The sequence below is a fragment of the Rhizopus delemar genome, genomic scaffold (assembly GCF_000149305.1).
Source record: "Rhizopus delemar RA 99-880 supercont3.1 genomic scaffold, whole genome shotgun sequence".
Lineage (NCBI taxonomy): Eukaryota > Fungi > Mucoromycota > Mucoromycetes > Mucorales > Rhizopodaceae > Rhizopus > Rhizopus delemar.
Genome location: NW_027137827.1, coordinates 172,487 through 198,379, shown reverse-complemented (window position 1 = coordinate 198,379; position 25,893 = coordinate 172,487). Strand labels below are relative to the sequence as shown.

Genomic DNA, 25,893 nt, shown 5'->3' with positions numbered 1-25,893 from the left:
ATGCTATTTAAGCTGAATATGATTATCTTCAATAATAATTGCAAATTTTATATGGCTGTAAGCTTTGAACCTAGGAAGTAACTTTAGATAGCAATAAGGTACACTATATAATTGATCAGATAGCCTTTTGTAAAGTCGATTTTATTTATTTTCGACATATATTGCTGTCATTTTATTTTTTTATGATATAACCTTTTTAATTGATTTCATTGCATCTTGTTTAATGCCATATCTGAATGAGCCTTTAAAATGCATTTTGTACACAATAAAACATAATAGGTTACTTAATGTATATAAAATTGCTAAAAATAAAATCGGGGCGACGGTAATGAAAAACATAGACGTCTGAAATAACAGTGACTTTATTTCAATGGTTACCAAGTCTTTCTTCCTCTTCTTCATCCTCTTCATCATGCTCTGTTAAAGGTTGAAGCACATCAAATTCATAGCCACCTGGTCTTGGTTGCTGTCTATCAATTTTATCTAATGGGTGCCAACTATTACGTTTATAGAAGTAAAGGCCAGTTGCAACACCAAAGACGGCCAATGAACCAAAGATGACATAAACCACAGTTAAATAATCATCGGCTCCTTTTTGTGCATTATCCTCAAATGAAGAACTAGAGGCTTCTGTAGGAGTAGGTGTGATAGAAGCAACTTCAGATGGTTTGCTTTCAGGTTTGATGCGTGTAGGTCTTGAAGGAGTGTTATCAACGTCAGTAGGTGTAGAAGCAGCAGTGGTAGTAGTGATTGTCACTTCATGTTCTTTGTCTTCGTGAAACCCGATAGTTGTATGAATCGGAGTTCCTACAAATTCAGGGTCTTGTTCTCCGTATAAGGTTAATGTCCAATTAAGCAAATGCCCAGTACTTTTTGGATTATCAACATCATAAATAGTCAAAGTCCAATCACCTACTGGGTTTTCTTCCCTGTTCATGAATTTGAGTGATCCGATTTCTTTTATGTCAACTCCCAATTGCTTACCAATGTTTAACTGACATAAATTTCCAATTAGGAAAACCTTCTGTACTTGTGTCTAAATTTCTTCTTGTAGCCAATTCAGATTTGACTTGATGAGGACTCAAAAGATCAATCGTTAAATCACCACGTCTTTGATGTTCAATGTTGACTGTAGCAGTAATATGTTCCAATCGAAGCAGTCCAGCTGCCTTAATCATTTCCTCTGTTACTTTAACAATACTCTTTAATGCCTTCTTTGTTTTCAACCCTGTCGAATCTGGTATCGTTCTCTTTTTAACTGGACTAGGCAACTCAAGCCAGGTCTGTTGATTGACCCCTTTATGCCCTTTGGCTGCTTCTACCAAAGCATAGGCATCCAACTTTCCATATCCGAATTTATGATTGTAAATTCGACCTGAAGGCAATCGTTTCCAATCACTATCCTCTGTCTTTATAGGCACTGCTGTTTGTACACATAAATGCTGAAGATCACGCCAGGATAGATCCGGTCGAACAGAGAGGACAAGAGCAAAAATACCTGCTGCATTGGGTGCAGCCGCTGAGGTACCGCCATGTCTATCTGAACAGTCATTTTTACCTACATCAGTTGTTTGCTATGTGTTATGAAAGAACAATTAATAATTTTTAATATTCATGTTTATAATATTTTTAAACTCACGATATATTGTCCGCCGCCGCTTGAATAGGTTACCACCAATTGAGCAGAACAAGCTTCAGAATAAGGGGGATGGCTGTTTGTAAAATCAATTGCACCTACAGTAATTGTATAGATACTATTGGTGTATCCATCAAAATTACAATTATCTCCCGAAGTACCGCCGTTGCCTGTCGCAAAGACATAGATGGACCCTTTACCACCTCTTCCATTTTTTATGCCGTTTAAAAAAGCGTCAGCCAAGATACCTTTGGGTGCTTCCATGGTTTCACCATTATCAGTAGGCCCCCAAGAACATGAAAATATGTCATTTTCTTGGTATTTGTAATTCAACGCCAATGCCTCATCTGCATCTGTAAGATCTCCAGAAAGGATACGGACACCTAGCAACCGATATAATTGAGTTATTCCTTGCTTTTGTTGAATAAGCCCTTTATTACCTGCTATCTTGGATTCGTAAGCTATACCAATACCGCATGCGTTGTTTCTAACAGCTGCAATTTGTCCAGCACATCGAGTACCGTGAGTATCGTCCCATAATTTTGGTGTAGGTAAAGACTCATGGTCATTGAAGTCATAGGATCCTTCAGCGTACTATGCAAATGTTTATGTTCATATTATAACAAGTCATTATTATTATATAAAGTAAAGCTTACAAAATTGGCAGCTAAATCAGTACTATTATAGTCCAGACCATCATCAACAATCACAACAGTTACGCCTTTACCAGAAATACCTTGTTTCCATACGCCTGTGACATTAATATCGTTACCAGTATTCATTTGATTAATCTATCATATACATACAATTTTAATACATGGTTTATCACTACAGCAACTATTTCATCTTACCAAATGCCACTGTTTATTGAATAAGGGATCTTGAATACCCAATGATTCTTGTGCATCCACTACTCTTTCTTTTGGTGTAAGAATAGGTATTGGGCCGCGCTTGACTCGTCTTTTGGGTATCTGCTTCTCAATCGACTTTATTTTTGCCCATGGTTGCTCATCTCTTTTCCAGTTAGATGACAAGAGTTGGTTATATTTAGCAATAACAGGGTCTTCATCTCGTTTTTGTAGCGTCTCCTTGGGTGAACTGACCATATAATATGTACTTAGTTCACCGACCTGTCCCTCAAATCGAACACCAAGATGTTGAGCCATTTGTTTTGCTACTGCAGATTCGCCTTGTGGGACATGTAGAGTATAGTAATCTCGATCGGCTTCACGTTTTCCAATGTACTTGGCCTGTATCAGCGAAAGAGATGCGAATAATGTAATAATTTTTAAAAGACTTGATTGTTTCCACATTGCATAACACTTAAAAAAAGGGGAAAAAAAAGATTTCTTGGTTTTTTCTTGCTTTACAAAAATATAAACCCAGACTAACGGGAAAAAAAAAATGAAAAGGCTTTGTTTTGATACGTTCAATGATCTTCAGCATACAAGCTGCAGAGTTTTTGGCTTCTGGAACAACGTTCCCTCACGTCAAATATAAACAATTTAATTAATTTCAGGGTGGTTCCTTAAAAAAAAAATATACACATTTATCAGCTATTTTTGTTTTACTTGAATTCATTAGTCGTTTGTGACTGTCTTAAAGATGGAAGTAGTCTTCTCCAGGGCCAAAACCTTTTTTTTTTTTTTTTTTACAATAAAAATTATGAGTTTGCCATTTGGTTTAAAAGCGCCCTCAAGAGGTACTCTTATATTTAGTGGTATTGCTGGTGCTTTAAGTGGTATCATTTATACAAGTAATCAGAATGCAGAAAAGTCAAGAAGAGCACTTGCTCAGCGTGTTCAACATCTTGCTGAAAGACCTTGTGGTGTTCATGTAAGATCTATAAAAAGAAATTGTATATATTAACATATTTTGACATGTAGGAAATGCCCAGAAAAGTTACCGTTTATATATCTGCACCACCTGGAGATAGTCTTGAAAAAAGTCGAAATTGGTTTAGAGAATATGTCAAGGTAAAAGCGAGATTATATCTTTTAATGTACGATCACTTAAAATTTCTTCTTGTCAAAAGCCAGTTCTTGTTGCAGGTGCTATTGATTATGAAGTAAAAGAAGCAAAAGAACCAGGACAAGTTGAAAGTTCTGTGATTGAAGAAGTTGTTAAACAACGTCGTGAAGCATCAGAAGTATCTGAGAAACCAACAGAACGAGTGACAAACCCATTTATAAATCTGGAAGTTTTAAAGAAACCACCGACTAGTAAAGTAGAGATTGATGGAATTTTGGCTATTGGTAGAAATGCATATAGGGAAGTGCTAAATGGGTTAGCAAAGGGCTGTGAGGCTAGCCTTTTGGAAAATCAAGAAAAGTGGGCAGATTCAGTGGATCAGATTACTTCAGAAGAACTTGATATTGCTGCTTCAGAGACTATCATGGAGCCTTTGTTAATAGAAGAAGAAAATAAGATAGAAGAAAAAGAGAGCACCTTCTCACTACCACCCAAGTTCTCACCTGTAATTTATATCCCTCACATTAATATTATTGGATGGTCGAATATTCCTTACAGACTTTATATGTGGTATGCTGATTACAAACGTATTGAGGATGTTGGTGAATATGTAGTTGCAGCAGTATTAAACCAGACAAGACCTTTCGAAACTAAAGATGCTGATAAGGGACAAGAAGAGAAAAAGTATTGGATTGGGGATGAGAAAGTAGAAGAATTGAAGAAAAATGATCCACCTATTGTGATTGATGAGCGAATTATAGACAGACTTTCAACTTATATTATGAACTCAGATAATACAGAGCCTATTGAAAAATAAAGTAATTCAAAAAAGTTATGTAGAATATATATCAATGGATTCATATTTTGTGCTTTAACAAGGGCTGAAATAAATTGAGTGAGATATTATTTTATAAAACTGCATTATTTGACATTGAGTAAGCAACCTGATAACATGCATTCAATTTGTATATGGCCCAAAAAGATAGTTCATCTTTGGAAAGAATCTTGTTTTTCTTTAATTATAAACTCACTCTTATTGATTATAATAAGGTTGCCTTTAAAAATAATAAAGACTGGTACAGAATGTTGTTTTGCAATAATTTATTTATTTTTGATACTACTTGATCTGTATAAAACACTTGGAAATATTCTAAAAATTGTTGCTCATACACTGGGCAAATTCAAGAGCTATCAAATTCAAAATATTATATCAAGATATGAATGGAAGCAGCGGTGAATCTCTGCTTTCTTTTTCAAAGCGTAATGAAGCAGCAATCAGAAGCACGGAAACTGACAGTGAGCTTTACATGAAGACTCTCTTTATGAATCTGCAGCGTTCTATTATGTTATGCTGCTTGTCCCTGAATAATACAGCAGTATGATTATAATCGAATTTTCCCTACTATTACTCAATAATATATGTCAAAGTCAAATATGATGTTACCAAAGATTTTACTCAAAGTCGTACTTTTGAAGGATTCAAAAAATTAGGCCATGTTATTTACAAGGTAGGCCAAAAGGAACTGGAATTCGTGAAAGCAGTAACTGATCTATTCATAATTAGCAAACCGTTCATTTACGAAAAAGTAAGTATATGGGCATAACCAACATTATTGAAGCTATACAACCAAACAGAGCCACTAATTTAACCGTATAGTTGACAACTTTTTTAATTCGTGTTAGCATGCAGAAATTGCCGGTAAATTGTTGCCCAATTAAATCCGTACAAGATTGAATACAGTGACCTTAGGGATAAATAAATTAGAGACAAGCTCGTTTAAGAGTATGATATATTTATACAAATTGTCTTTTAGAAATTATCATATACACTGGATTTTCTCGAAGGTTATAGTCTTAAATAAATAAAACAAGTTACGAAAACCAAAATCCATGATTTTTAAGTATAGATTTCCTTTTTTTTTTTTTTTTGCTCTGGAGAGCATAATAAAAATTTGATAACTGTTTTCACAATAATCTATGATTAATATAATGTAGCAACGACATTTCTATAATGCAGATTGATACAGACTGTGATAATTATCGCATTTATCATCAATTTAAACAACGAGAACGTAGCAGCCGATTCATTTACAAAAGTAACTTATAATGCATACACTTTTCCTCAATCTTTTAATAAATTTACTGTTTGAACTGCTATTTTTTTTTTTAGAAGTATAAATTTTATATATAAACTATTTGATTTTTCTATTTGTATAACTACTGATATGCGTTATTTTCCAAGAATGGAAAACTTAATTTTAATATACTTTCTGTTGCTACTGCCTGACTATTCGATTAGAATCGCTCCAGATATTTCAATTAGAGCCTGTAAACTTTCTTGATTTTAATATCTTTCGGCTCAGATGTCTCCCCATCTCCTTATGACGCCCTATATATCATTTTCACTTTCTACTTTCAAGCATTTGGTCTTGTATGTTGTACAATGATCAAGGTAAGAAAGGAAAAGGTAGAAATAAGATCGAGAAACAGTTTGAGTTCTTTTTGAGACTGATCTTTATTTCAGTTTTTAGTTAAAGTAAAAATTATTCTAATTGAAGGCAGGTATTTATATCTTCTATTGTGATCGTTCTTCTAATCTTCAGGTACTTTAGCAAGTGTCATTAATTATGATTATGAAAACTTTTCATTTGTTCTTTTGTATGTCTGTCATAGATCATCTTTTATTCTGGGAACGTTATTTTACGCGTTATTTCAATTATGTGAAAGATTAGCAATATTCCTGCCATTGGATTGGATTTTGTTATTTTAGTTGATACTTCTTCTTATCAAAGAACTCTCATGAATACAATACATATTCTAAAAGAATATGTCTAATTGGAATTGATTGTATGATCTTTTATTAAGACTTATATTTATTAATATCAACTACAATCAGTTACTATTCTACAACATTGTGGACCCTTCAATTCCATGTCGCTTGGTTACATTTTTTTCTATTAATGAGAATATCACCGACGATGTGCTAATGACGCTGCTGCTTTGGTCAACTAACGCGTTTACCCCAAACCACTATTTATTTATTCGTTTATCTTTGCACACTGATTTGTCGTTACAGCGGCGTCAGTTTCTATAAAGTTTATATATAAAAGATGACTTAAGAATTCTCTTTACTTACTGCAATTAGTTAAATAATGAGCTTCTTTATGCTTCTGTAGCTAAATCTCAATAAAAGCCATTTACTTTTACTGTTTTAAATTGATTATCGGAATCAGTAAAAATATTTCCTTAAAAATTGCGATTTTTTTGCTGTACACTAAAACTAGACTAGTCGCTGAACTAATCAAAGACAAACATCTCGAGCTTTGGTGAGCATTGAATCCATATTGTTAGCTTACAATGATCCACAACCCTTTTCTTAGTTTGTCTATCCAGTTTACCAATCTAAACCTAATGTAACAGTTTTGTGAAACTAAAAGTCTATATTCAATTTCAGACTCTTTTTGTAATGGCAAATAAATAATACATTTTGTCGACAGAAGCAACTGCAACAGCAAAAGTTAACCAGAGAAACATAAATTTATAGGCTTATTTAGCAAAAATTAAGAACAATTTGTTCAATAGCTTTAATCTAAATAAGAAGGACGTTGATCTTATTTTCGGACAAAGATTTTTTTATAGTAAAAGGACAGATTAATAATTACGCCGACGTACATGACAAAAAGAAAAAACCTTTCACAAGATTTAACTGACCAGTCACATGCATGGACTATAAATTCGCTAGGTACTGTTTCTGCATCTTCATCTTTTCAAAAGAAAAAATGTTATTTTTGAAATACATATTAGCAACATGTAATGTTTCAAGTCAATTTATGATTTAACATGCTCTAATCGATTTCTATTAATCATTATAGGGCTGCTGTTTGCGGCTGTTACTAATGCACAATCAGATCAAGGTTCTATGATAAGCTACAATGCCATTGCTCTTTTAAATCAAACCACCTTCAAGTCAATGGTTGTCATAGTGGACAGTATTAGTTATCCTTTAGAGGCCAACAAGACATTCCCAATCCTTTTCTCTGGAAAGGCTCCTTCTGCTAAATCAGGCTACCATTATGCAAAGGTGTATGCCAGTGATAACAGTACGCTTGCAGAATCATTTGAACGTCAGCCTGTCAACCAAAGCACACCTCACGAGTTCTTCAACCGTACCTGGAACACACATAACAATGCCCAGTTACCACAGGTCTATCCTCCTTTGAGTTCTATTCATCGTATCAAGTCTGATTTGCACAGAGACAACGAGATCCCCACAATTCACATCATCGGAAATCAAACAGAATTTGACCAGATGAAGGGCAACACCACTGTAGATATATCTGCCAAGACTACCATTTCCTACCTCTCACTTCATGATGCTTTCAAATTTGATAAAGTAGAGCTTTCCTTAGCTGGAGAAAGTGCTCGATGGGTACTTAAGAAATCATTTAATGTTAAGCTGCACAAGGAGGATAGATTGTATGGCTATAAAGATTTTAAGCTTCGCTCTTTAGCTTACGATCCCTCCTATATTCGTGAACAATTAGGCTACGACATCCTTAAATCAGCCGGCCTTATCTCATCCGAGTTTTCCTTTGTACGTGTTTTCATGAACAATGAAGAGCTTGGCTTATATGGTATTATTGATACCTTCAAAGGGCCCTGGCTTTCTAATGTGTTTGCGGATGGAGATTCGTCCTATAAACATGGATACCTTTATCAGGCAAAGTCTTATGGTGCTAATAACCACATTTCTGACCTCTCTTACTATGAAAATATTACAGCATACGCTGATGGCGAATATAAAATCAAGGAAGAAGCCACCGATAGAGAGAAAGACAACTATCAGCCTCTGATGGATTTGACCAAGTTCATTGCTAAGGCGCCTATCAATAGCTCAGATGCTTTCAAAGAATGGAACGAAATACTTGATATGGACTCTGTTCTTCGGTCGTAAGTAGTAGTCATCTTTAGTAAAAAATTTTAATGAATGGTTTTTAGAATGACAATTGAAATATTGGGTGGCTATTCTGATGGTTACATAGCAAAGGCAAACAATTTTTATGTTTATCAAAATCCTAATAGTGATCAGTATATATATATTGCTGCTGATCTTGACCTTTGCCTTGGTAATACTTATGACAATATGTCAGATTTGTGGAGCGGCAACTACAGCACATTTCCTTATTGGGGTACACGACCGTTGACGAATCAGATAATGCGCGTACCTGAATTAAATAAAAAGTTCAATCAGTTGCTTCAAGAGCTGAATACCAAGCTTTTTAACCCAAAGGTAGTAAGCCCTCGTATTACTGACCTTGTAAACATGATTAAGGAAGATGCTGAATGGGATCGATCGCTATCCAATGCTCGTGTGATTAAAGCCTTTGGTAAATCAGGATCAGATGATATTAATTATCTTGGGCTGCCATCGGCCTATCAGAATAATCCTGTAGCCGTAGACATGATTGAAATAACTTTGGAAGGAATTCCACTTGATGATGCAGTAAATGGACCAACTGGGCATATTTCCTTGTCAGGCGTTCGAGAGTGGTTCAATAACATTTATCAAAATACAACAAATTTCTTTTCTCAACAGTAAACCTCCCATTTTTGTTATAGAAATAATCCTTTCTTTTTAAATTATTTTTCAATTCCTTTGTCAATGTTTTTTGTTCAAGAAAAAAATCCTGCAGTATATGGCCCGTAGGACTCAATGAGACTAATGCTTTTTTTTTACTTCCGACAAAATTTTATAAAGCAACTTCCTTTTCGAATTTTTTTTTTCAAGTATTGATGAGTCCTATCACTTTAGAAAATGAGAATACTTGTTAAAAAACTAAAGTATTCGCCTGTAAGGTCTCATAGTGATAGGTCCTAATATTGACTTATCAAAATCGAGCTTTTGACAGTGGAGAGTAATTACCCAAAGACAGATTCAAACGTCTAAAAGATTGACATGATTTAAAGAGATAAGACAAAGTCAACGAAGCCATCAACAAAGGCTACTCATTCTGACTAATAGTCGTTGAGTTCAGAGTGCTTAAACCAGTTTATTGAGAAGAAATAAAAGTATATAAATGTGCGTTTTCCAGACTTTTTTTTACACCTGCAATTATGGCTTTAAGGTGTTTAACACGCTCCTTCTCCTGTGTAGTCATGGGTTTTTAATGAATACAGATGGCGATATATCGGTACAAAAGACTAAGGGAGAGCTGATTAGAAATGTATTGCCATCTTCTTTTACAATAGGCTTTTGATCTATCATACCAATTGTGATATAGTCGAAGTTTACTAGTCTTTATCATTTTACTTTGTTTTGTTTTTCTTTGGGAAAATAAAGCAAGATTTACCTATACAAGTAAAATCTAAAACTTCATCTTGTGCCAACAGTATCAACGATGTTAACGTTGAAATTGAGAAAGGGCTGAGAAAGAAGAATACTAAGGCCATATTAAAGAATAGAAAGAGATATGAGGTACACTACATAAAGCTTTCTTGTTGTCCAACATTAAACTAAAAAAAAAAAAAGTGTGATAAATGTTCAGACCCTGAGAAGGTAAATCTTGTTTCAGGTTCCTTCTAGAAAGCTACAAAAAAAAGGGCCATCTCTTTGCTTCTTTGTTAAGCATATAGAAGAGGCAGACGTAGTTTTGAACTTTAATGAGAGAGTTACATTTATACCTTATCCTCTTTTTGCATAAGTTGCTTCAAGCAAATGTTAAAGAACAATCAATTTTTGCATCATAACTAACCTAATAAGATAAAAAATGATAAAACAGGGGTATGCGTCGTGTTCCAAGAAAAGAAGACATTTAAAAAGAGTGAATGGAAGACTTGCTTTGTTTATTCATCGTTTTTTTTCCTTTCAGTTTAAAAACAACATGCGTAAAAAGAAAAAGAAAAAACTCCTATTGTCTCGCTATCTGGTCTTTCATTTATGGATATGGTCATACTCCCGGCTTCATTAAGCCTTTCTAAACAACAGTCAATTCTACACTGTAAACAAAATTCTTGCCGTTCTCTTCTGAAAAGGAAGCAGAACTAGGCTGCAATCGATGATTGCTTTACTTTTCGGAGGTAAGCACTTTTATTCTTATGTTGTTTATGTCTTGATGACTGAGACTGACACTTCATATACCCTATCAGTATGACAAAAGTTAAAGATACATCAGAGAATATTTACACAAATCCTTTTTGGAATTACAAACAAGGATATTCGGAAGTATGCTTTCTTTTTTTTATGTTTCAATTTTTTAATAAGATATAAATATAGGTGTTAGCGGTGCATTTACTCTTTTTCTCTTTCATTTTCTTTTTTTTTTTTGAGGCAAGATCTTTCCATAGTACAATTGCTATACTTCAAATCAGTTACTGATACTGTACGTAATACAATTTCTTTTTTTCTCTGCTCTGTTAGCTTATGGTTCTTAAAAAAACTGCATTGCAATATTTCATATTAACTCCCTCCATGAAAACTCGTAAGTACAAATGTTTCTTTACTCTGACTTAGTTTGATGGAGCTATGTTGTCCATCTCTTAGGGTTATTATTCGATATCAAAGTATTATAAGGCACTTCCTTTGCTATCACCAAGTAGTTTTATTTAGCTAATTAAGCAAACAAAGAAACTTAGACATATGCTTTTTGATGGTGACTTTTTCTTCATTAAAAAACATGGATGATTTTGAGTAAGTATGGCATGCTATAGTACAATCGCTTGGCAAAATAGCTGTGTATTTATAGATTAGTAATGATAAAACAGTTCACAAGCTGACAATCATCTCGAAGTGTCATATGACAAATGACCTTCCTTCCTCTTTCCGTATTCGATTCATGCTGATTCAAGCTAAAAGGAAAGCTGATTCTTTATACGTGCATCTGTTATACGCAATAACAAAGTAAAGCATAAAGCATTTGATAATAATTATCGTTATTAGTCATTAAAAAAAACTGACGAGTAGCGGCTATCTGTACTGTTTCTACTTAAAATAAAAACGGCCAGATGCGCCGGTGAACATAGAACACAGCGACTCAGATTAAATTGAATAAATTTTGTCTCAATAGAATATAGTAAAGTATGAAAGTTTAAGCAAGGAAGATGCTCTAGTATTTAATGTATCATATTAGAAAAAAGCTTTATTTTGCCTGACAACTTATTCAAGATAATGAGTAAACTGTTAAATTCTTTACTTGTTCTTTGTTTCGCATAAATTTTTTAGCGTAAAATATCCTCACAAATTCGAAAAAAAGCAGTTGTTTAAGTTAGTGTAATGCGATATCCAATCACTATTTGAATAGAACTAACATAGTTAGCTTGTTGGATTGTTGTTCTTATGGCTTTTGTTACACATCTTTTAGAGGATGTAATGAGATGTTTTAAAATTGAATACTTTTTGCTTGTTTTTTATTAATGACTTTGACTGCAAAAGAAAAAGATCAAGCAATAAATTTGCTTCAATAATTATTAACTTAGAAATAAATCTCTCTTGTAGTAATTTCCACGCATGTTTCTCTAAAAGACATTTGATTTCTTGGTACACACACAAGTACAAAAGGAGGAAAACTGAGCTTAAATTTTGGTCCTTGCAAAATATTGAACTGGTTTATACTTTAAGTGCATAATCACTTGAATATATGGATTCATTTGATATCATCATTCAATTTCTATGAAGAGGATATAAAGTCAAGAGAAATGAGAGTGCGTAAAGCTTAACACGGATGAGAGAACGGTTACACATCCATTGATACACCTAAAAAAGATCTGATAAATTTAATCGGTTACACGAAGTTGAGAAAAAATTTGGGAAAATATCTGATCTTTTGGGATCAAGTATAATAAAGTACTTTTTCTTTCCTTTTTTTTTTGCAAATCAAACTAAAGAACATGGGAAAGGAATCATCTTCTTCAATGAACAATTTAGACATGGAAAGTTATGGAGCTTTTCCTGACAAAAATTCACAAATCCAAAAAGAATTAGAAGGCAAACCTTATGGTGTTCAAAAAGTTATGCTTATGAAGAAATTAGGAAGTAAAAAGGACAAGACAGCAGTCATTGTTGGGTAAATTTGAAGCAAAAAAAAAAAAAAAAAGTACATATTTTGTTGTTAACTCTTTTATTTAAAGCATTATTTTGATTGCTTGGGCAAAGAACTGGGAAGCTAATGTTGTTTACTCTTCATCCACTTACATTACCAGTTATTTTAATTCTTTAAATCTCGCAAGTTTAATCAGTGTGGTTCTTTACATTGTTGAAACTGTTTTATTACCTTTTTATGCAAAACTTGCCGATATGGTTGGTAGAACTGAATCATTTGCAATTTCAATTTTCTTTTATGTTCTCTCTGGTATCGTTCAGGCAGTTGCACCTAATATGGATACCTTAGTCGTAACGATCATTTTTATTATGGCTATACTTATAACTGAAGTCTCTTTTTCATTTAGGGTGGCCAAGTTATTTATGCTTTAGGTGTAACAGGTGTTGCTATCTTGGGCCATGTTCTCATTGCTGGTATAAACATACAGTGTAGACAACAAAAAAAAAGACTAATTTCTCTGGTTAGACATCACAACATCTGTTAATCGTGGTTTATTTCAAGCCTTTTATGACTTTCCTGCAATAGTCAATATCTTTGTCGCACCCATTGTTGGTGAAGCTCTAGTGAATGCTAATGCTTGGAGATGGGCATATTCAATGATCTGTTTCTGTATTTCTGTTACTGCTATTCCTCTTATGACCGGTTTAGTTCGCCTCGAGTCAACTGTCAAGAAATCAAATCTATTGCCTCCTAGAAATAAGCAATACCGCACCTGGTCAGAGACCCTCCGATGGTTTTGTAACGAGATTGATGTAATTGGAAGCATCTTATTTATTGGCGCACTCTGTATGATCTTACTTCCACTAGTACTTGCTACTAGTTCATGGGGAGGCTGGAACTCCCCTCGTACAATCGGAACCCTTGTAGGAGGTGTTGTCTGTGGCATTATCTTTTGTATTTGGGAATGGAAGTTTGCCGAAAAACCTGTGATTCCTCTCGGCAGATGGAATACCTGGACTCCCATTGCTGGTGTTCTTTGCTGTGCAACTGTCAGTGTATTTCATGCCTCAAATTGGACATATCACATCACATACCTTCAAATCTCAAGAAGAGCTTCTATCGTTACATCGACCTACATTGATCGAAGTTATGATGCAATCTATTTAGTGTCTCAGATTTTGTCTGGTTATTTAATGAAACGATTCAAGGTTTACAGACCCATTGTCTTTATTGGCCTAAGTTTGCTTATGATCGGCATTGGTCTCATGATTCCTGCTCGTTATCCAACATCCCCTACTGGATTTGTCGTTATCACTCAATTGATTGCTGGTTTTGGTGCTGGTTTTATCTATGTTCCTATTTTAGTAGCAGTTCAAAGCTCAGTACCCACTCCTGGTAAAAACTACTTTTATTCTTTTCATTTGTTTTGTATACTCAACATTTTCTAAATAGATATTGCCATTGTCACTGCTCTTTATCAAATCGGCGGTACAATTGCCACTAGTATCGGTTCCTCTATTGCTGGTGCTGTTTGGAACGGTATGCTTCCCACCGAATTTGCCAAGCATGTACCTGGCGAATATGATTTAGCATCGCTACTTGGAGACATCACGTATATTAATGCTCTTCCAGAAGATCAGCATGAAGGCACAGTAATAGCCTATGCTAACGTTCAAAGGATCTTATCCATTGTCTCTCTTGGTATTGCTGTACTTGCCTTCATCTTTTTCTTGGGTATGCGTGGTTTTGCTTTGTCAGAAGAAGTAAAAGAAGATTCAAATGATACGCCTGATGAAAGTTCCAAGCCTCAAAAATTGTAAAGCATTAAAGACACAATTGTAGTATATATTTTAACTTGATAATAAAAACAAAATCAAATTATTTTAATATGATGAAATTCTATTTTTTTGGCTACATTTATTTTCTATTATGTAATAGGCTATAATACACGAGAAAGAGAAAAAAAAAAAAGAGGAAATTATGCTAATATTTCAAGTTGAGCTGCTCTTACTTTTAATGAAGTAGTATTTCTTACTACAACAAGTCTTTTGACTGAACGATTTTGCCTATAATACCAATTTGTGAGTGGAAAAGGAAGATAAAAGCTATAAACTTACTCTGCATCCAACATCTCCATTCTCTTCAATCCATTTAGAGTGCATGCTCCAATACCAAAACCATGGCCAAGACTAAAAGAAAAATTGCCATTTGTAATGTATCCAATATGCTGTGACTTTGAAGGAATATAGTTGGATATCTTGTATAGTAATTTAATAACAGGATTTTCTTCTTATGTACAATTTGACTTTTTACCTTTTCACATACATTCTTCTTCTCGGCTTCTAAAAGTTCATTTAATTTTCTCTTTGTCTTTAAGGGCGATGAGGAACTAGTGCGTATGTGATGCGTACAATGTTCATATACTTCTTGATCATCTACCAGATAAATCATGGCATTGGCCATAGGCTTTCCACGATCAATATACTTTAAACGAATCTTGGCTAATGTCTCATCTAGTCGAAGTTCAGGCACAACAAAATTCAAGCCTCGTTTGGCAACTAATGCATTCAACCTCGTGTTGAGATCATCCAAATGATACCTTAAGGGGGCTCCATGCAGCAAAGAGTATGTGGGTCTTGCGACTGTGGATCCTTCAGGTTGATCAATAACCATATGATCTATCAAACCAAGACTTTCAAAAGCACATTCAAATGGATGCTCAATACCACGCTTGGCAAAATTAATGCGTTTTGCTGGCGGCTTCTTTTTCCATATCTCCTCTGCTTCCTTTCGTACCAGTTCTCGTTGAATCTCAAATGCACGTGTGCCAGGGAAATCGTGAGGGAAGTAAGAGTGTCCTGTTTCAAAGTGCATAGCACGCATGTCTTCAAACCCAGCAACGCGAGCACCGGCAAAGATGAGTGATTTCCAAAATGCCATACCCCATCCACGAGGTAAAATCAGAGTCCAACCCTCAATTAACTCAGATGAGCTTAAAGGACAATTTGTGATGCCTGCTTGTTGATAAACAGGAGCGCCTCTTTGAAAAAGTAAAAGTGGAATTTGACCATCTTCAGGTGTAGGTTCAAGTTTTGTTCCAGGTACAAGATTATTCTCTCGACGTTGATTGAGTGCATATTCTGTTATCTTTTTCTCAATTAAACTCTTTCGTGTCTCGCTATCCCACAAATAAGAGTCTGCTACATTCTCAGGCCAGCTTGCAACGATTGATTCTATCTTTTGCTGATCTTTTACTGAAATTTCATTTGTACGAGGAGGCACTTTTTGAGGAAATCTTGCATATACGTATTGATGTTAACAAAGAAATTTACAATTAAAATAGTTTTTTTTTTTTTTTTTTTTACTTTAAACGTGGATCGTTAACAAGAAGACCAATAACAGAACCAGGAGATAGAGAGCATGATGAACGAAGTGATTTCAAGTCTTTCCATAGCTTGTTTCCTTCATGCTTTTCATCTGATACAGGATCCAAAACGGTTTGAAGTAAGGCTGTTGAGCGTGGACCGATCAATTCAAATCGTAAAATTTCCTGTCTAAGGTCATTTATCTCTACAGTTAATTGTTGTTCGTGTATTGACTGTTGTATAAATTGAAGTGCTTCATGGTAAGCTGACGGGTGAATCCATAGCCACAATACATCATTGGATGGCTTCCATAAGAATGATATGGGGCAAATAAGTTTTGTAGGGTATCCTAAGTGTTCATAAAGATTGGAGTGCCCGATTCGATTGCCCTTGATATATCTAAAATAATTCACGGAAATAGGTTAAAAAAAGAGAAAAAATAAAAAAAATAAAAAAGACTACCTTTCACTCATCACTGAAGGTAATCCAAGATCTGTAATTGTATTTAATGCTTTACCGATATCATTGAATTGACCCTTCAGCTCGACACATGCCATATAAGATGCATCATGAGCTATGCATAATCTTGTAAATGATTTGTAAGTGATTCTAGATGATTTAACGTTAGGTTTAGATGCAATTCGATATCCCCAAATATTTGTCATTTTCATTCGTTTTGTATGCCACATGTGTGTTTCCAACCATTTTTTAGTTTCTATAATTTTCACTAAATTATTATCTTCCTCTCTTTTTCAATATGTATACCCTTACTTTGACGTCTAAGATACTCATCCACTAATTTGACAGGTCTTTTTATCTTTCTCACTTTCTTACGCTTCAAAGTTGCATTAGAGGATGATTGAAAGGTCTATACAGAAAAGGATGTAAATAATTTATCTCTTTCTCTTTCGCGTCCATTTTCTTTTATTTACTTCTTTAGCTGCCTTTGCTCTCAAGCGAGCAGGTAGTCTATTCAAATTATGACTGGCTGTTCGTCGACGAAGGCCGCGAGGAAGAGATTGAAATGCAAGCTCGTTTAAAGCATAACTTTAAATATTATGTAAGCACGCTCGCGTCTTTATATGATTTTTGTTTCCTTTTACCTCGCCTTTTTAATAGCGCTTTGCATAGAGTTGATTTCTGATATACGGGCCATTGCAAACTTACTGGCATCTATAGGTCCCGAAATATTTGGAATGTCTTGCGCTAAATTAAGACAGTTGTCAAAATAAACAGAGCTTATATGTGTTTTTTTAATAAACTCACACAGGATATTATCTGTCTTATTATGTGACCTTATTTCTCGAATCTGTCTATTTTTTTCTCTTCGTTTTTGTTTCCCTGACAGCTGTTCTTTCTGTGTCTCATTAGGTGTTTTATTAGAAGACATATTTGTGAATAAAAAAAGAAGTGAGGAATCAAAAAAGTGAAAAAAAAAAATCATGTAAAGTCACAAAAGGAGTAAAGTCATACTAGCTGCTCATTGGCTAATTTTTGAATTTCTCAGAAAAAGATCAATCATAAGCTACTGCAAGAGGTAGAGGATAAATATAGGATAACGATTGACGGCCGGTTTAGGTTACTATGATGCGAATAACTCACAGCTGACATATTTGAAAGACTTGCCACTATATCTCCACGTCAATTATTCATTGGAGCATGTCCTCCTGTTACATTATATGGCTCTACTACCTTCCTTCTGGAAAATATCTTCTCCTTTTGTTGAAGAACACGTTGAATATTACTAGATTAATAAACAATATAAATAGTTTATAGAAATATCTTAGCCAATGGCAAATTTTATACAAAAGTACTCAACAACGAGACTTAGATGCCAAGCGACAAGATAAAGCTGCTTTGAAATAAACATCCAATAATTGTAAGATTTAGATATAAAATAACATTATGTAAAACTTAATAGCGCTTCATTCTTTACAAAAACGAAGCCTTTTACGAGGCAAAATTGAAATTTGTATGTTTAAAGCTCAAAAGCACCATTAAAATATAAAATATCTATTTCAAAATGTTTGATAAAGACTAGTAAGCATTCCAAAAGAAGTTTTAAACACTACATTTATTCAATACAAGGAAAGGATGTTGTCATACATCAGTAAATTATATATTGTTGTGAAAGATATCTTGTCAGTTTAATCAATCAAGCAGCATTCAGTTGCTGAAATACTGGATTTTTTCAAATAGTTTGCGTTTCACGCATGTCTAGTGCTATAAATTACTTCAAAAGATGTAAGCTTGGTAAGAGAAGTTTTATAATCATTGGAGCATTTTGTATTTCGCGTTCTAAAAAGAAGGCTGTGCTTACTAGCTCACCAAATATCATAGTAACAACTGTATAATATAGCCTCAGTGTCAACGCAGAATTTTAGACACAGAATCAATAAAAAAAAGTTTTTAAATGTCAGTGCATGAAATAAATTCTCTTTCTTTTTATTATATACATAATGACAACAAGTAGATCTTTTACAAAAGATGAATCCGATCGAATAACAACACAACTACAAAAACCACTTGGCCCAGAGTTTTTGACGCAAAGACCTGGTCCAGCAGGAAGATTAACTTATATTGAAGGAAAGACTGCAATCAACTTAGCAAATGAAATATTTGGTTTTAATGGATGGTCTTCAAATATAAAGGATACAACAATCGACTTTGTTAGTCCTCACATAGAACATATACATTGCGATACTCATGCGTATGCTGATATAGGTAGACGTGCTTGAAACTGGAAGAATCAATTTGGGTGTATCTGTGACAGTAAGAATAACCTTGAAAGATGGCACCTATCATGAAGTAAAAAAAAAAACAAATATGAAATAACTATACCATTTGTTTGACAGCTTCCTAGGATATTGGTTATGGATCTTCTGAAAACACTAAAAGCAAAGCAATTGCATTTGAGAAAGCTAGAAAACAAGCAGTCACGGATGCTACCAAACGCGCACTGCGCAACTTTGGAAACGCGTTAGGAAACTGTATTTATGATAAAGTGTACTTGAATGGCATAGGAAGAATGGCTAATCCTCAGGTAAAGCAAACGGTTGCTAACAGTAAAGAGTAACATAATTTGTTGTTAGATTAAATTTTTACCTGGTAACCTTTATCGCCATCAACAATTTGACACATCTAACAAGTCAACAACGCCTCAACAACAACAGCAACCAACTGATAATCCATTTGAATCAAAAATAAAGATTGAAAGAATATTACCACCTTCATTAATAGACAGTGGTAATGCACGCGTAAGCACACCTATGCATCATCATCAACCCCTTATTCCTGAAGATGGATTTTCTTACGGTAATAAATTGTGAATTAAATAACTTGAAGATTAATAAAAATGGGATAATTAGAGGGGGAAGATGATATATTTGAACAGGATTTCAATGAGGCAGATTTAAGAGCATTAGAAGATGGCATGAGTATTGAACAACGGTAAAGTTGTTTTGCTATGATTGATTGAATAGTGACACTTGATATTATAGTCATGACCTGATTCCATTATCCTCCTCATCAGCAACAAAGATAAATTCGCCCACTTTAACCAGTAACATCAATAAATATTGAAATAATAATAAAGCAAGCTAAAGTTCTAATATATAGATGAAGATAACGACAACAATAATAGTAGTAAAAAGAGGTAATACAACTGTAAATGCAAATCATTATTGCTCTAATATAAACATAACTCTTGGTTTAGGTCTCAGACATCATCAGATTCTCAAAATGATAATAGTAATAAAAAGACCAAAGCATAGAATAAAATCAATTTATTTAAAAACGGATTTATCACTGACTTCTGTTTGTCTACTTTCTTTTGCCATCGAGAGACGAGCATTACGCTCGGTATTATTTTTTTGTCTAGCAGCATATTTCACAAGCTTACTCTTGCGTACAGCAGCACGAACAAAGTTGGGATGAACAAATTCAGGATTTTCATAAACAGTGGGACCACCAAAGGAACCTTCAAAGATCCTGATGGGTGTAAGACAGAAACGAGGACCAATTTCTACTAGAGAAAGATCATCTTTATCCAAATGAGTATAACCTGGTGTATTTTGCTTGTTCTTTTCAACAACCTATCATAGATTAATAAGTAACTGTAGTTTCTATATACAAATCCATCGGGCTTACTTGATAATTTCTAAACCAAACACGATTATCGACGATTGAAAAAGTCAAGACGTGATCAATGAAAGGCTTTGAACGTCTTGTTCCTTTAGGCACATTAAACACTTGGCCCAACAACTCCTTTAATAAACTCCAGTGAGGTGCAGAATCAAATGTCTTGTCAAATGATAAAATATGTCTAGATCCCTTTAAACAATTGCCCGTCATTTTTAACTCGTCCATTGTATGTAAGTTTTGAAGGTGGAATTTAACAGAGGGTCCGTTGGGCGTCTTGGCCATCCAGACATACAAGTCTTGTTTCTTTCTGGTTTCGAAAAATACGGCATTATTACAGTTGTTTAAATCGGCTAATTCGTTCAAGATGTAAAGGTTGTTTTTTGTGTCTAATTTGGCGTCCTTCTTGGAATGAGGTAATAAGCCTTCGAGATCATTCATAAGATGACGATAACTATAATATGTTATTTTAATAGTACTTAATAGCGTTGACCTATTTACCGGTAAGTAACACCGCGAGAACAGAGCATCATGACTCTTTGTTTATTAATTCTCTTATCTTCAGAATTTTTTTTAGTTAATGCTTTATATGCTGACATGTTGATCAAGAAAAAAAGAAAAAAAAGGAAATGAGAGAGTAAATAAAAATCAAAAGTATGACTTTTTTTACTGCCGTGGCTTATAAAAGTGAAAGACACAAATAGAGAAACATGCATTACATGACAAACACGCAAGAACTGCTTACCCTGTTTATATAGTAACTTTATTCTCTTAGGCATTGAATATTTAACTTGTTTGCTATGAATTGCAATGACTATACTCTTTCCAGGAAGTAAATTCGCCTTTGTCAGAAAATGAATGCAGCCAATGGTAAGAACAAAATTCATGTAGCACGAAATATAAATTCGTCTTTGCTGACAAACTGGATGTCCAGTTGCCAAGAATGGTTTGTATTGCAGGCCTTAGCATCTTTGGATACATAAAAGCGTACCAAGTTCTCATTTTTTTATTTTTTACTTTTATTTTCTACAATTACACCAGAAACCATATGATAATGATCATTCAATTCTTGTATGAAAATGGGGAAGGTTCTGTTGTAGACGAGTATGATAGGCCTGAACCAATGGAATATATTGTTGATGAGGACTAGTTTCGTCTTGAAACATTGAGCTCTGATACACAATATTTAAATCAATTGCCTCTAGAGAGCGAGAAAGTGATAGAGGCAATGCAGATGGAAAAGGAGGTAAATCCTATTAATGAGGTTGTTATGAGGGAAACATCAATGAAGCGAAATTATACACGCTATTCTGATCAGAACAAAGTGAGATTCTTTAAGCTGCTGTTTGAGAAGTGTCTGAGCGCGGCTGCTGCTGCAAAACGGCTTGGTATTCACGTTCGCACAGCACAAAAATGGGCTGAACAGTACAAAGAGATCCTAATAGTATCTTTGAGAAACGGAGAAAGACCGGTCGTCCACGCATTTTCAATGAGGAGCACAAAAAAGCTATTCTTGAATGCATTGATGCGAATCCTTCAGTCGTCTTGGATGGAGTGATGAAGCAGTTAAGACAAGCATTCACAGATTTAAAAGTACCCAAAGGTACTTTATTTGATTTTGTAAAAAAAAAAAAAAAAGTTGTAGTTGACGAAAAACGATTGAGCCAACTTACAGGATTTTCACTAATGGACAGTGTAAATCCTATAAAAGCTTGACCAACCTGAAATGGTTTGGCTGCCCAAGTTTGTTTTGTCCATCCACATGCCCCCCTTTTTTGGCCATCGATAACCAAGGCTGGGTAAGGCACTCCATTACATATTTGCAAAGATGCTTGGATCATGGAAAATACTTATGAATAAAAGCAAACGGATGCTATCATGAAATTACAATGAATGGACTTTGGCTAGTAATCTTAGGCAGTCCTCCAAGTCCTCCAAACCAAAAAAATAAAAAAGCCTTCCCATGTCAAGTTTTTTTTTTAAAAAAAAAAGCTAGGTGCACCCTATAATCGTGCGCCTTATTTTCCCTCCTTTAATTTTTTTTTTTTGTTTTTTTCTTTATCGTAACGATGTCAACAATGCCAGAAAGCCATTCTGATACTCGTATTGGTATGAAAAAAAGACAGCTAATGCAGAGCTTGAAATATTAATGTGGATACTGTGTGGTTTTTCACCTTCCCCAAATGGCAACGACCAAGACAATCAAAAGGAGGATGACGAAAACGACTACAATCTTTTCACTACAACGTTGCCCTCACGACTAGGTTATAATTTATTTAGCAAGGAACTGTTACGTGTGGATGAAAACAAGGATATTGTCATCAAATCCATCGTTGGAAACGGCATATCGGGCGATGCCTACACTCTGGGACCAACTGAACAGAGGGATGACCGACGTGTCGATATGCTTTACCTACCCCTGAATGCATTTACCGAGAGCCTTGCCCTAGTTATCATAGAGATTCAAAAAAAATTCGGCAAGAATTTTGTTGGTCGAGCGATCCGCTACTTTTTGGACGTTTTCGATGCCACAGGTTCATGCCCCATCTCGTTGTCATATTCACTGAGGGTTTCTCCAGCAAGCGATTTTGCGATACCACATTCGACAAAGAGGAAAATGACCCTTTCTATACCCATCCGTGCCAATCGTGGGCAGAAAGTACCAAATTTTATACCCCAGAGTCCATTGCCATCCACATGGACAAAGACCTTTTGGATGAAATGGTTGCTCTGTGCCTTGTTTTTGTCATGTAGGAAAAGAATATCATACTCAAAAAATATGACAATGCTACCATTCAAGCCATGTACAAGGCTGCCCTTGACATTTGCTCCATGGAAACAGACCAGATAGCAATAGGGCATCCGATTTGTCAGCGAAGATGAATTTATATTTCGTACTACATGAATTTTGTTCCTGCCTTTAGATGAATTCATTTTCCACCAGGGCGAATTTATTTTTCGTGCTACATGAATTTTGTTCTTACCATTGGCTGCATTTATTTTCCGACAAAGGCGAATTTACTTCCTGGAAAGAGTGTACTTCTCCTTCCGTTGTTTCTTTAATAACACAGTGATGGACAAAACAATTCAAAAAGCCTAATTTATTTTTTATTTGCTTATTCTACTTGACACTAAGTTATGCTTAAAATGAGCTTGATTGCTAATAAAGGGAGTGTTATCTATTTAAAGTAAGTAAACTGTATCCCTTTTGGCGCGCAAGAAATTCCGTCCCTTAAACGCATAAAAAAACACTTTTATTTCTATTTATAGTTCACCTTCTCTCATTTTCTCGCTCTCTCCTTTAAATGGTATACATTTATTTATAAACAAGTTGACAATTGCTGTTTTTTTCTTTTTTCTGTTTCTTTTAAAAATAATAATGTCTTTTGAAAAGTTGACTGAAAGTTTTAATCAAATCCAATTTAATTCCTCTTCGCCACAGCCTCACCATTACCTTAATAGTAAAATCAATAATGAAAAGTGAATCATTTTAATACTAACATATGTACATTATTAGCTTATAAGAAGCATAATAGACAGTGCATGCCAAGTGATGATGAAGATGATGATTCATCCATTGAAAAAGAAAAAAATTCAATCAAGAAACATGTCTATAAGCCAACCACTTTGCCAAGTGATGACGATGACACCTCAGGTAATCTTCCCTTTTTATTCAATCCCCTTTCTTTACTAATAATAAGTATTAGATGATGACTGCTTAATTTCAAAAAATTCCTTTATAAAACCATCTCAGAATTCATATAAACGTACATTACGTCAAACACGTTCTGATGCAAGCACAAATAGCTCATACTCTTCCTCTTTTAAACCACACATGAACATAACCCGTTCAGCTGAAGACTTACCAAGGATACATAATAATAATTATGCTGACGATGATGACAATGTGGTCCTTGGCTCAAGATATCAGGTAATGCCAGTCAAGCAGAAAGTGCGTATGTCTGGTATGGATTTGTTAATACAAAGAGAGCAAGAGAAAGCAAAACGTCAAAAACCGAAGACAAATGTACCTGGCAAAGTGAAAATAGAAGGACTGTTAAGTAAACTACCTCAACCTGGAACACATAACATTAGCTTTCAACAATTACAACTTCAAGAAAAGAAGCAGCAACAAAAACAACGTAAAATGATGGATTATAATAATATGAGAATGCCCTTTAATAATAATGCTATGCTTTATCAACTACCTAGTATTCCTATAAGTAACGGTAGCTTATATATTAATAATAATTCAAGGCCCTCAAGTGTCATTTCTAATAATCATAAAAGACGATCATCCAGTCATTATATACCTTTTGTATAAATAATGCATATTTTGTATAATAAAGGAGGTACACATACATAAAAGTATCTTGTTTAATCTTGTTCAATAATCCACTATCCCTTCTATCCCTCAACTCCCTCAAATCATGGCCCTTGTGTTATTATGTACCCCCGTCTCTCTTTTGGATGCACATATCATCATCATTTTAGCGCGCTCTTTTTCTCTTTGGCCCTTGCATCTTTCTTGACTTGTGTAAAGCCATTTTGCATTCATGTTGATCAACTTGTAATTTTTCCGAAATGAAAAAAAAAGTCTCAATATTTACATCATTGCATGCAATAATAGATTTGTTTGTTTTACGCGTCAAATAATAAAGGTATTTCATAATTGAATGTTATACATTTTATTTCATATTACACGGTATATATTTTATATGTGCTATTTCAATCAAACCGCTTATTGACAAACACTTTCAGTACCAGAGGCTTTGGTGTTTAAAATCAAAGCAACAATAAGACCATAAAGACCCAATACTTCAGCGAAAATCAAAATCAAAATCTATTTAAAATATAAGTATATCTCTCATTTGCTGTTGTTTGAGTTTATTTACCATGCCGACAAACATTCTAGGTTGTTGAGCAGTAGCACGTACACCAGCATCACCGGTAATACCAATAGCAATACCAGCTATAAATAACAATAATAATTAATATATAATTCATGTATAAATATAATTTATTTTACCAGCAAGACAAGAAAGACCAACTGAAAGACCAGCGGCCATTTGAACAAAGCCGCTAAAGAGTGTTTGCTTCATAGCAACTGTAGAAAATGTAAGATGAGGAAAATATTGAGTTTTAAAAAAAATAAACTTACGTCCACCAGATAATAACACAGAGACAACAACACCATAAATACCCAAAATACCAGCCATAACAACGGGTACAATACACTTCAAGACCAAGTCAGGACGTAAAACACCCATAGCAGAGAGACCAACACCGGATTTAGCAGTACCATAAGCAGCTCCGAGACCTAGGAAGTGTTACAAAACATGAAACACAATCGAAAGAAAAAAACAAACTTACAGCTAAAAACGATGGCAGCAGCACAACCCATGGTGCCAAAGAAAGGAGCATAAACAGGACTATATAACGTAGTTTCATGTAAGTATTTAAAAAAAAAAGAGGCTTCATCTCGAGAAATTATATAAATGACTTACCAATATTCACTCATTTGTGTATATACTACTTTATATTTCAAATATAAGTTGCTATTTTTATAAATTCTTTTACAAGTTTCTACTTACGTATTTTTTTTAATCTAAAAAAAAGGTGTTTCAAAAAGAAGAAGGAAAAAAGGGGGGCAAAGTAAAGTGTCAGAGAAAGCAGAGAAAAAAAAATAATCGAAGACGATGTTGACGTCAACAAAGCCGTTTTTTTGGTCAGATTCAATCTGAGT

At 34.4% G+C, this 25,893-nt stretch overlaps 11 protein-coding genes across 11 annotated transcripts; 7 read left to right on the top strand and 4 right to left on the bottom strand.

Moving 5' to 3' along the window:
* Positions 1-367: 367 nt before the first annotated feature.
* On the bottom strand, positions 368-2,802 carry RO3G_00079 (uncharacterized protein; the record flags this gene model as incomplete). The annotated part of the gene is made up of 6 exons (XM_067654670.1): positions 368-929; positions 985-1,574; positions 1,673-2,019; positions 2,077-2,230; positions 2,293-2,427; positions 2,488-2,802. The coding sequence occupies 6 exons, from the start codon at positions 2,800-2,802 to the stop codon at positions 368-370; spliced, it is 2,103 nt and encodes a 700-aa protein (XP_067510771.1).
* Positions 2,803-3,301: 499 nt separating this feature from the next.
* Positions 3,302-4,424, top strand: RO3G_00078 (uncharacterized protein; the record flags this gene model as incomplete). Its single annotated transcript, XM_067654669.1, has 3 exons — positions 3,302-3,472; positions 3,523-3,612; positions 3,672-4,424. The coding sequence occupies 3 exons, from the start codon at positions 3,302-3,304 to the stop codon at positions 4,422-4,424; spliced, it is 1,014 nt and encodes a 337-aa protein (XP_067510770.1).
* A 400-nt stretch (positions 4,425-4,824) lies between these two features.
* On the top strand, positions 4,825-5,469 carry RO3G_00077 (uncharacterized protein; the record flags this gene model as incomplete). Its single annotated transcript, XM_067654668.1, has 3 exons — positions 4,825-4,903; positions 5,036-5,193; positions 5,422-5,469. 3 exons carry the CDS (start codon positions 4,825-4,827, stop codon positions 5,467-5,469), a joined length of 285 nt encoding a protein of 94 aa, XP_067510769.1.
* A 1,917-nt stretch (positions 5,470-7,386) lies between these two features.
* RO3G_00076 (uncharacterized protein) lies at positions 7,387-9,206 on the top strand (the record flags this gene model as incomplete). The annotated part of the gene is made up of 3 exons (XM_067654667.1): positions 7,387-7,417; positions 7,480-8,557; positions 8,690-9,206. 3 exons carry the CDS (start codon positions 7,387-7,389, stop codon positions 9,204-9,206), a joined length of 1,626 nt encoding a protein of 541 aa, XP_067510768.1.
* Positions 9,207-12,529: 3,323 nt separating this feature from the next.
* On the top strand, positions 12,530-14,462 carry RO3G_00075 (uncharacterized protein; the record flags this gene model as incomplete). The annotated part of the gene is made up of 5 exons (XM_067654666.1): positions 12,530-12,666; positions 12,731-12,992; positions 13,049-13,115; positions 13,168-14,037; positions 14,095-14,462. 5 exons carry the CDS (start codon positions 12,530-12,532, stop codon positions 14,460-14,462), a joined length of 1,704 nt encoding a protein of 567 aa, XP_067510767.1.
* A 331-nt stretch (positions 14,463-14,793) lies between these two features.
* Positions 14,794-17,163, bottom strand: RO3G_00074 (uncharacterized protein; the record flags this gene model as incomplete). The annotated part of the gene is made up of 6 exons (XM_067654665.1): positions 14,794-15,820; positions 16,008-16,356; positions 16,525-16,581; positions 16,773-16,875; positions 16,940-17,054; positions 17,111-17,163. The coding sequence occupies 6 exons, from the start codon at positions 17,161-17,163 to the stop codon at positions 14,794-14,796; spliced, it is 1,704 nt and encodes a 567-aa protein (XP_067510766.1).
* A 1,872-nt stretch (positions 17,164-19,035) lies between these two features.
* On the top strand, positions 19,036-19,336 carry RO3G_00073 (uncharacterized protein; the record flags this gene model as incomplete). Its single annotated transcript, XM_067654664.1, has 2 exons — positions 19,036-19,050; positions 19,100-19,336. The coding sequence occupies 2 exons, from the start codon at positions 19,036-19,038 to the stop codon at positions 19,334-19,336; spliced, it is 252 nt and encodes an 83-aa protein (XP_067510765.1).
* Positions 19,337-19,792: 456 nt separating this feature from the next.
* RO3G_00072 (uncharacterized protein) lies at positions 19,793-20,746 on the bottom strand (the record flags this gene model as incomplete). The annotated part of the gene is made up of 3 exons (XM_067654663.1): positions 19,793-20,101; positions 20,157-20,601; positions 20,649-20,746. The coding sequence occupies 3 exons, from the start codon at positions 20,744-20,746 to the stop codon at positions 19,793-19,795; spliced, it is 852 nt and encodes a 283-aa protein (XP_067510764.1).
* Positions 20,747-22,685: 1,939 nt separating this feature from the next.
* Positions 22,686-23,030, top strand: RO3G_00071 (uncharacterized protein; the record flags this gene model as incomplete). Its single annotated transcript, XM_067654662.1, has 2 exons — positions 22,686-22,871; positions 22,902-23,030. 2 exons carry the CDS (start codon positions 22,686-22,688, stop codon positions 23,028-23,030), a joined length of 315 nt encoding a protein of 104 aa, XP_067510763.1.
* Positions 23,031-23,526: 496 nt separating this feature from the next.
* On the top strand, positions 23,527-24,471 carry RO3G_00070 (uncharacterized protein; the record flags this gene model as incomplete). Its single annotated transcript, XM_067654661.1, has 3 exons — positions 23,527-23,608; positions 23,665-23,802; positions 23,855-24,471. The coding sequence occupies 3 exons, from the start codon at positions 23,527-23,529 to the stop codon at positions 24,469-24,471; spliced, it is 837 nt and encodes a 278-aa protein (XP_067510762.1).
* A 417-nt stretch (positions 24,472-24,888) lies between these two features.
* On the bottom strand, positions 24,889-25,551 carry RO3G_00069 (V-type proton ATPase proteolipid subunit; the record flags this gene model as incomplete). The annotated part of the gene is made up of 5 exons (XM_067654660.1): positions 24,889-24,990; positions 25,043-25,119; positions 25,177-25,254; positions 25,309-25,467; positions 25,521-25,551. 5 exons carry the CDS (start codon positions 25,549-25,551, stop codon positions 24,889-24,891), a joined length of 447 nt encoding a protein of 148 aa, XP_067510761.1.
* Between the last annotated feature and the right edge of the window lie 342 nt (positions 25,552-25,893).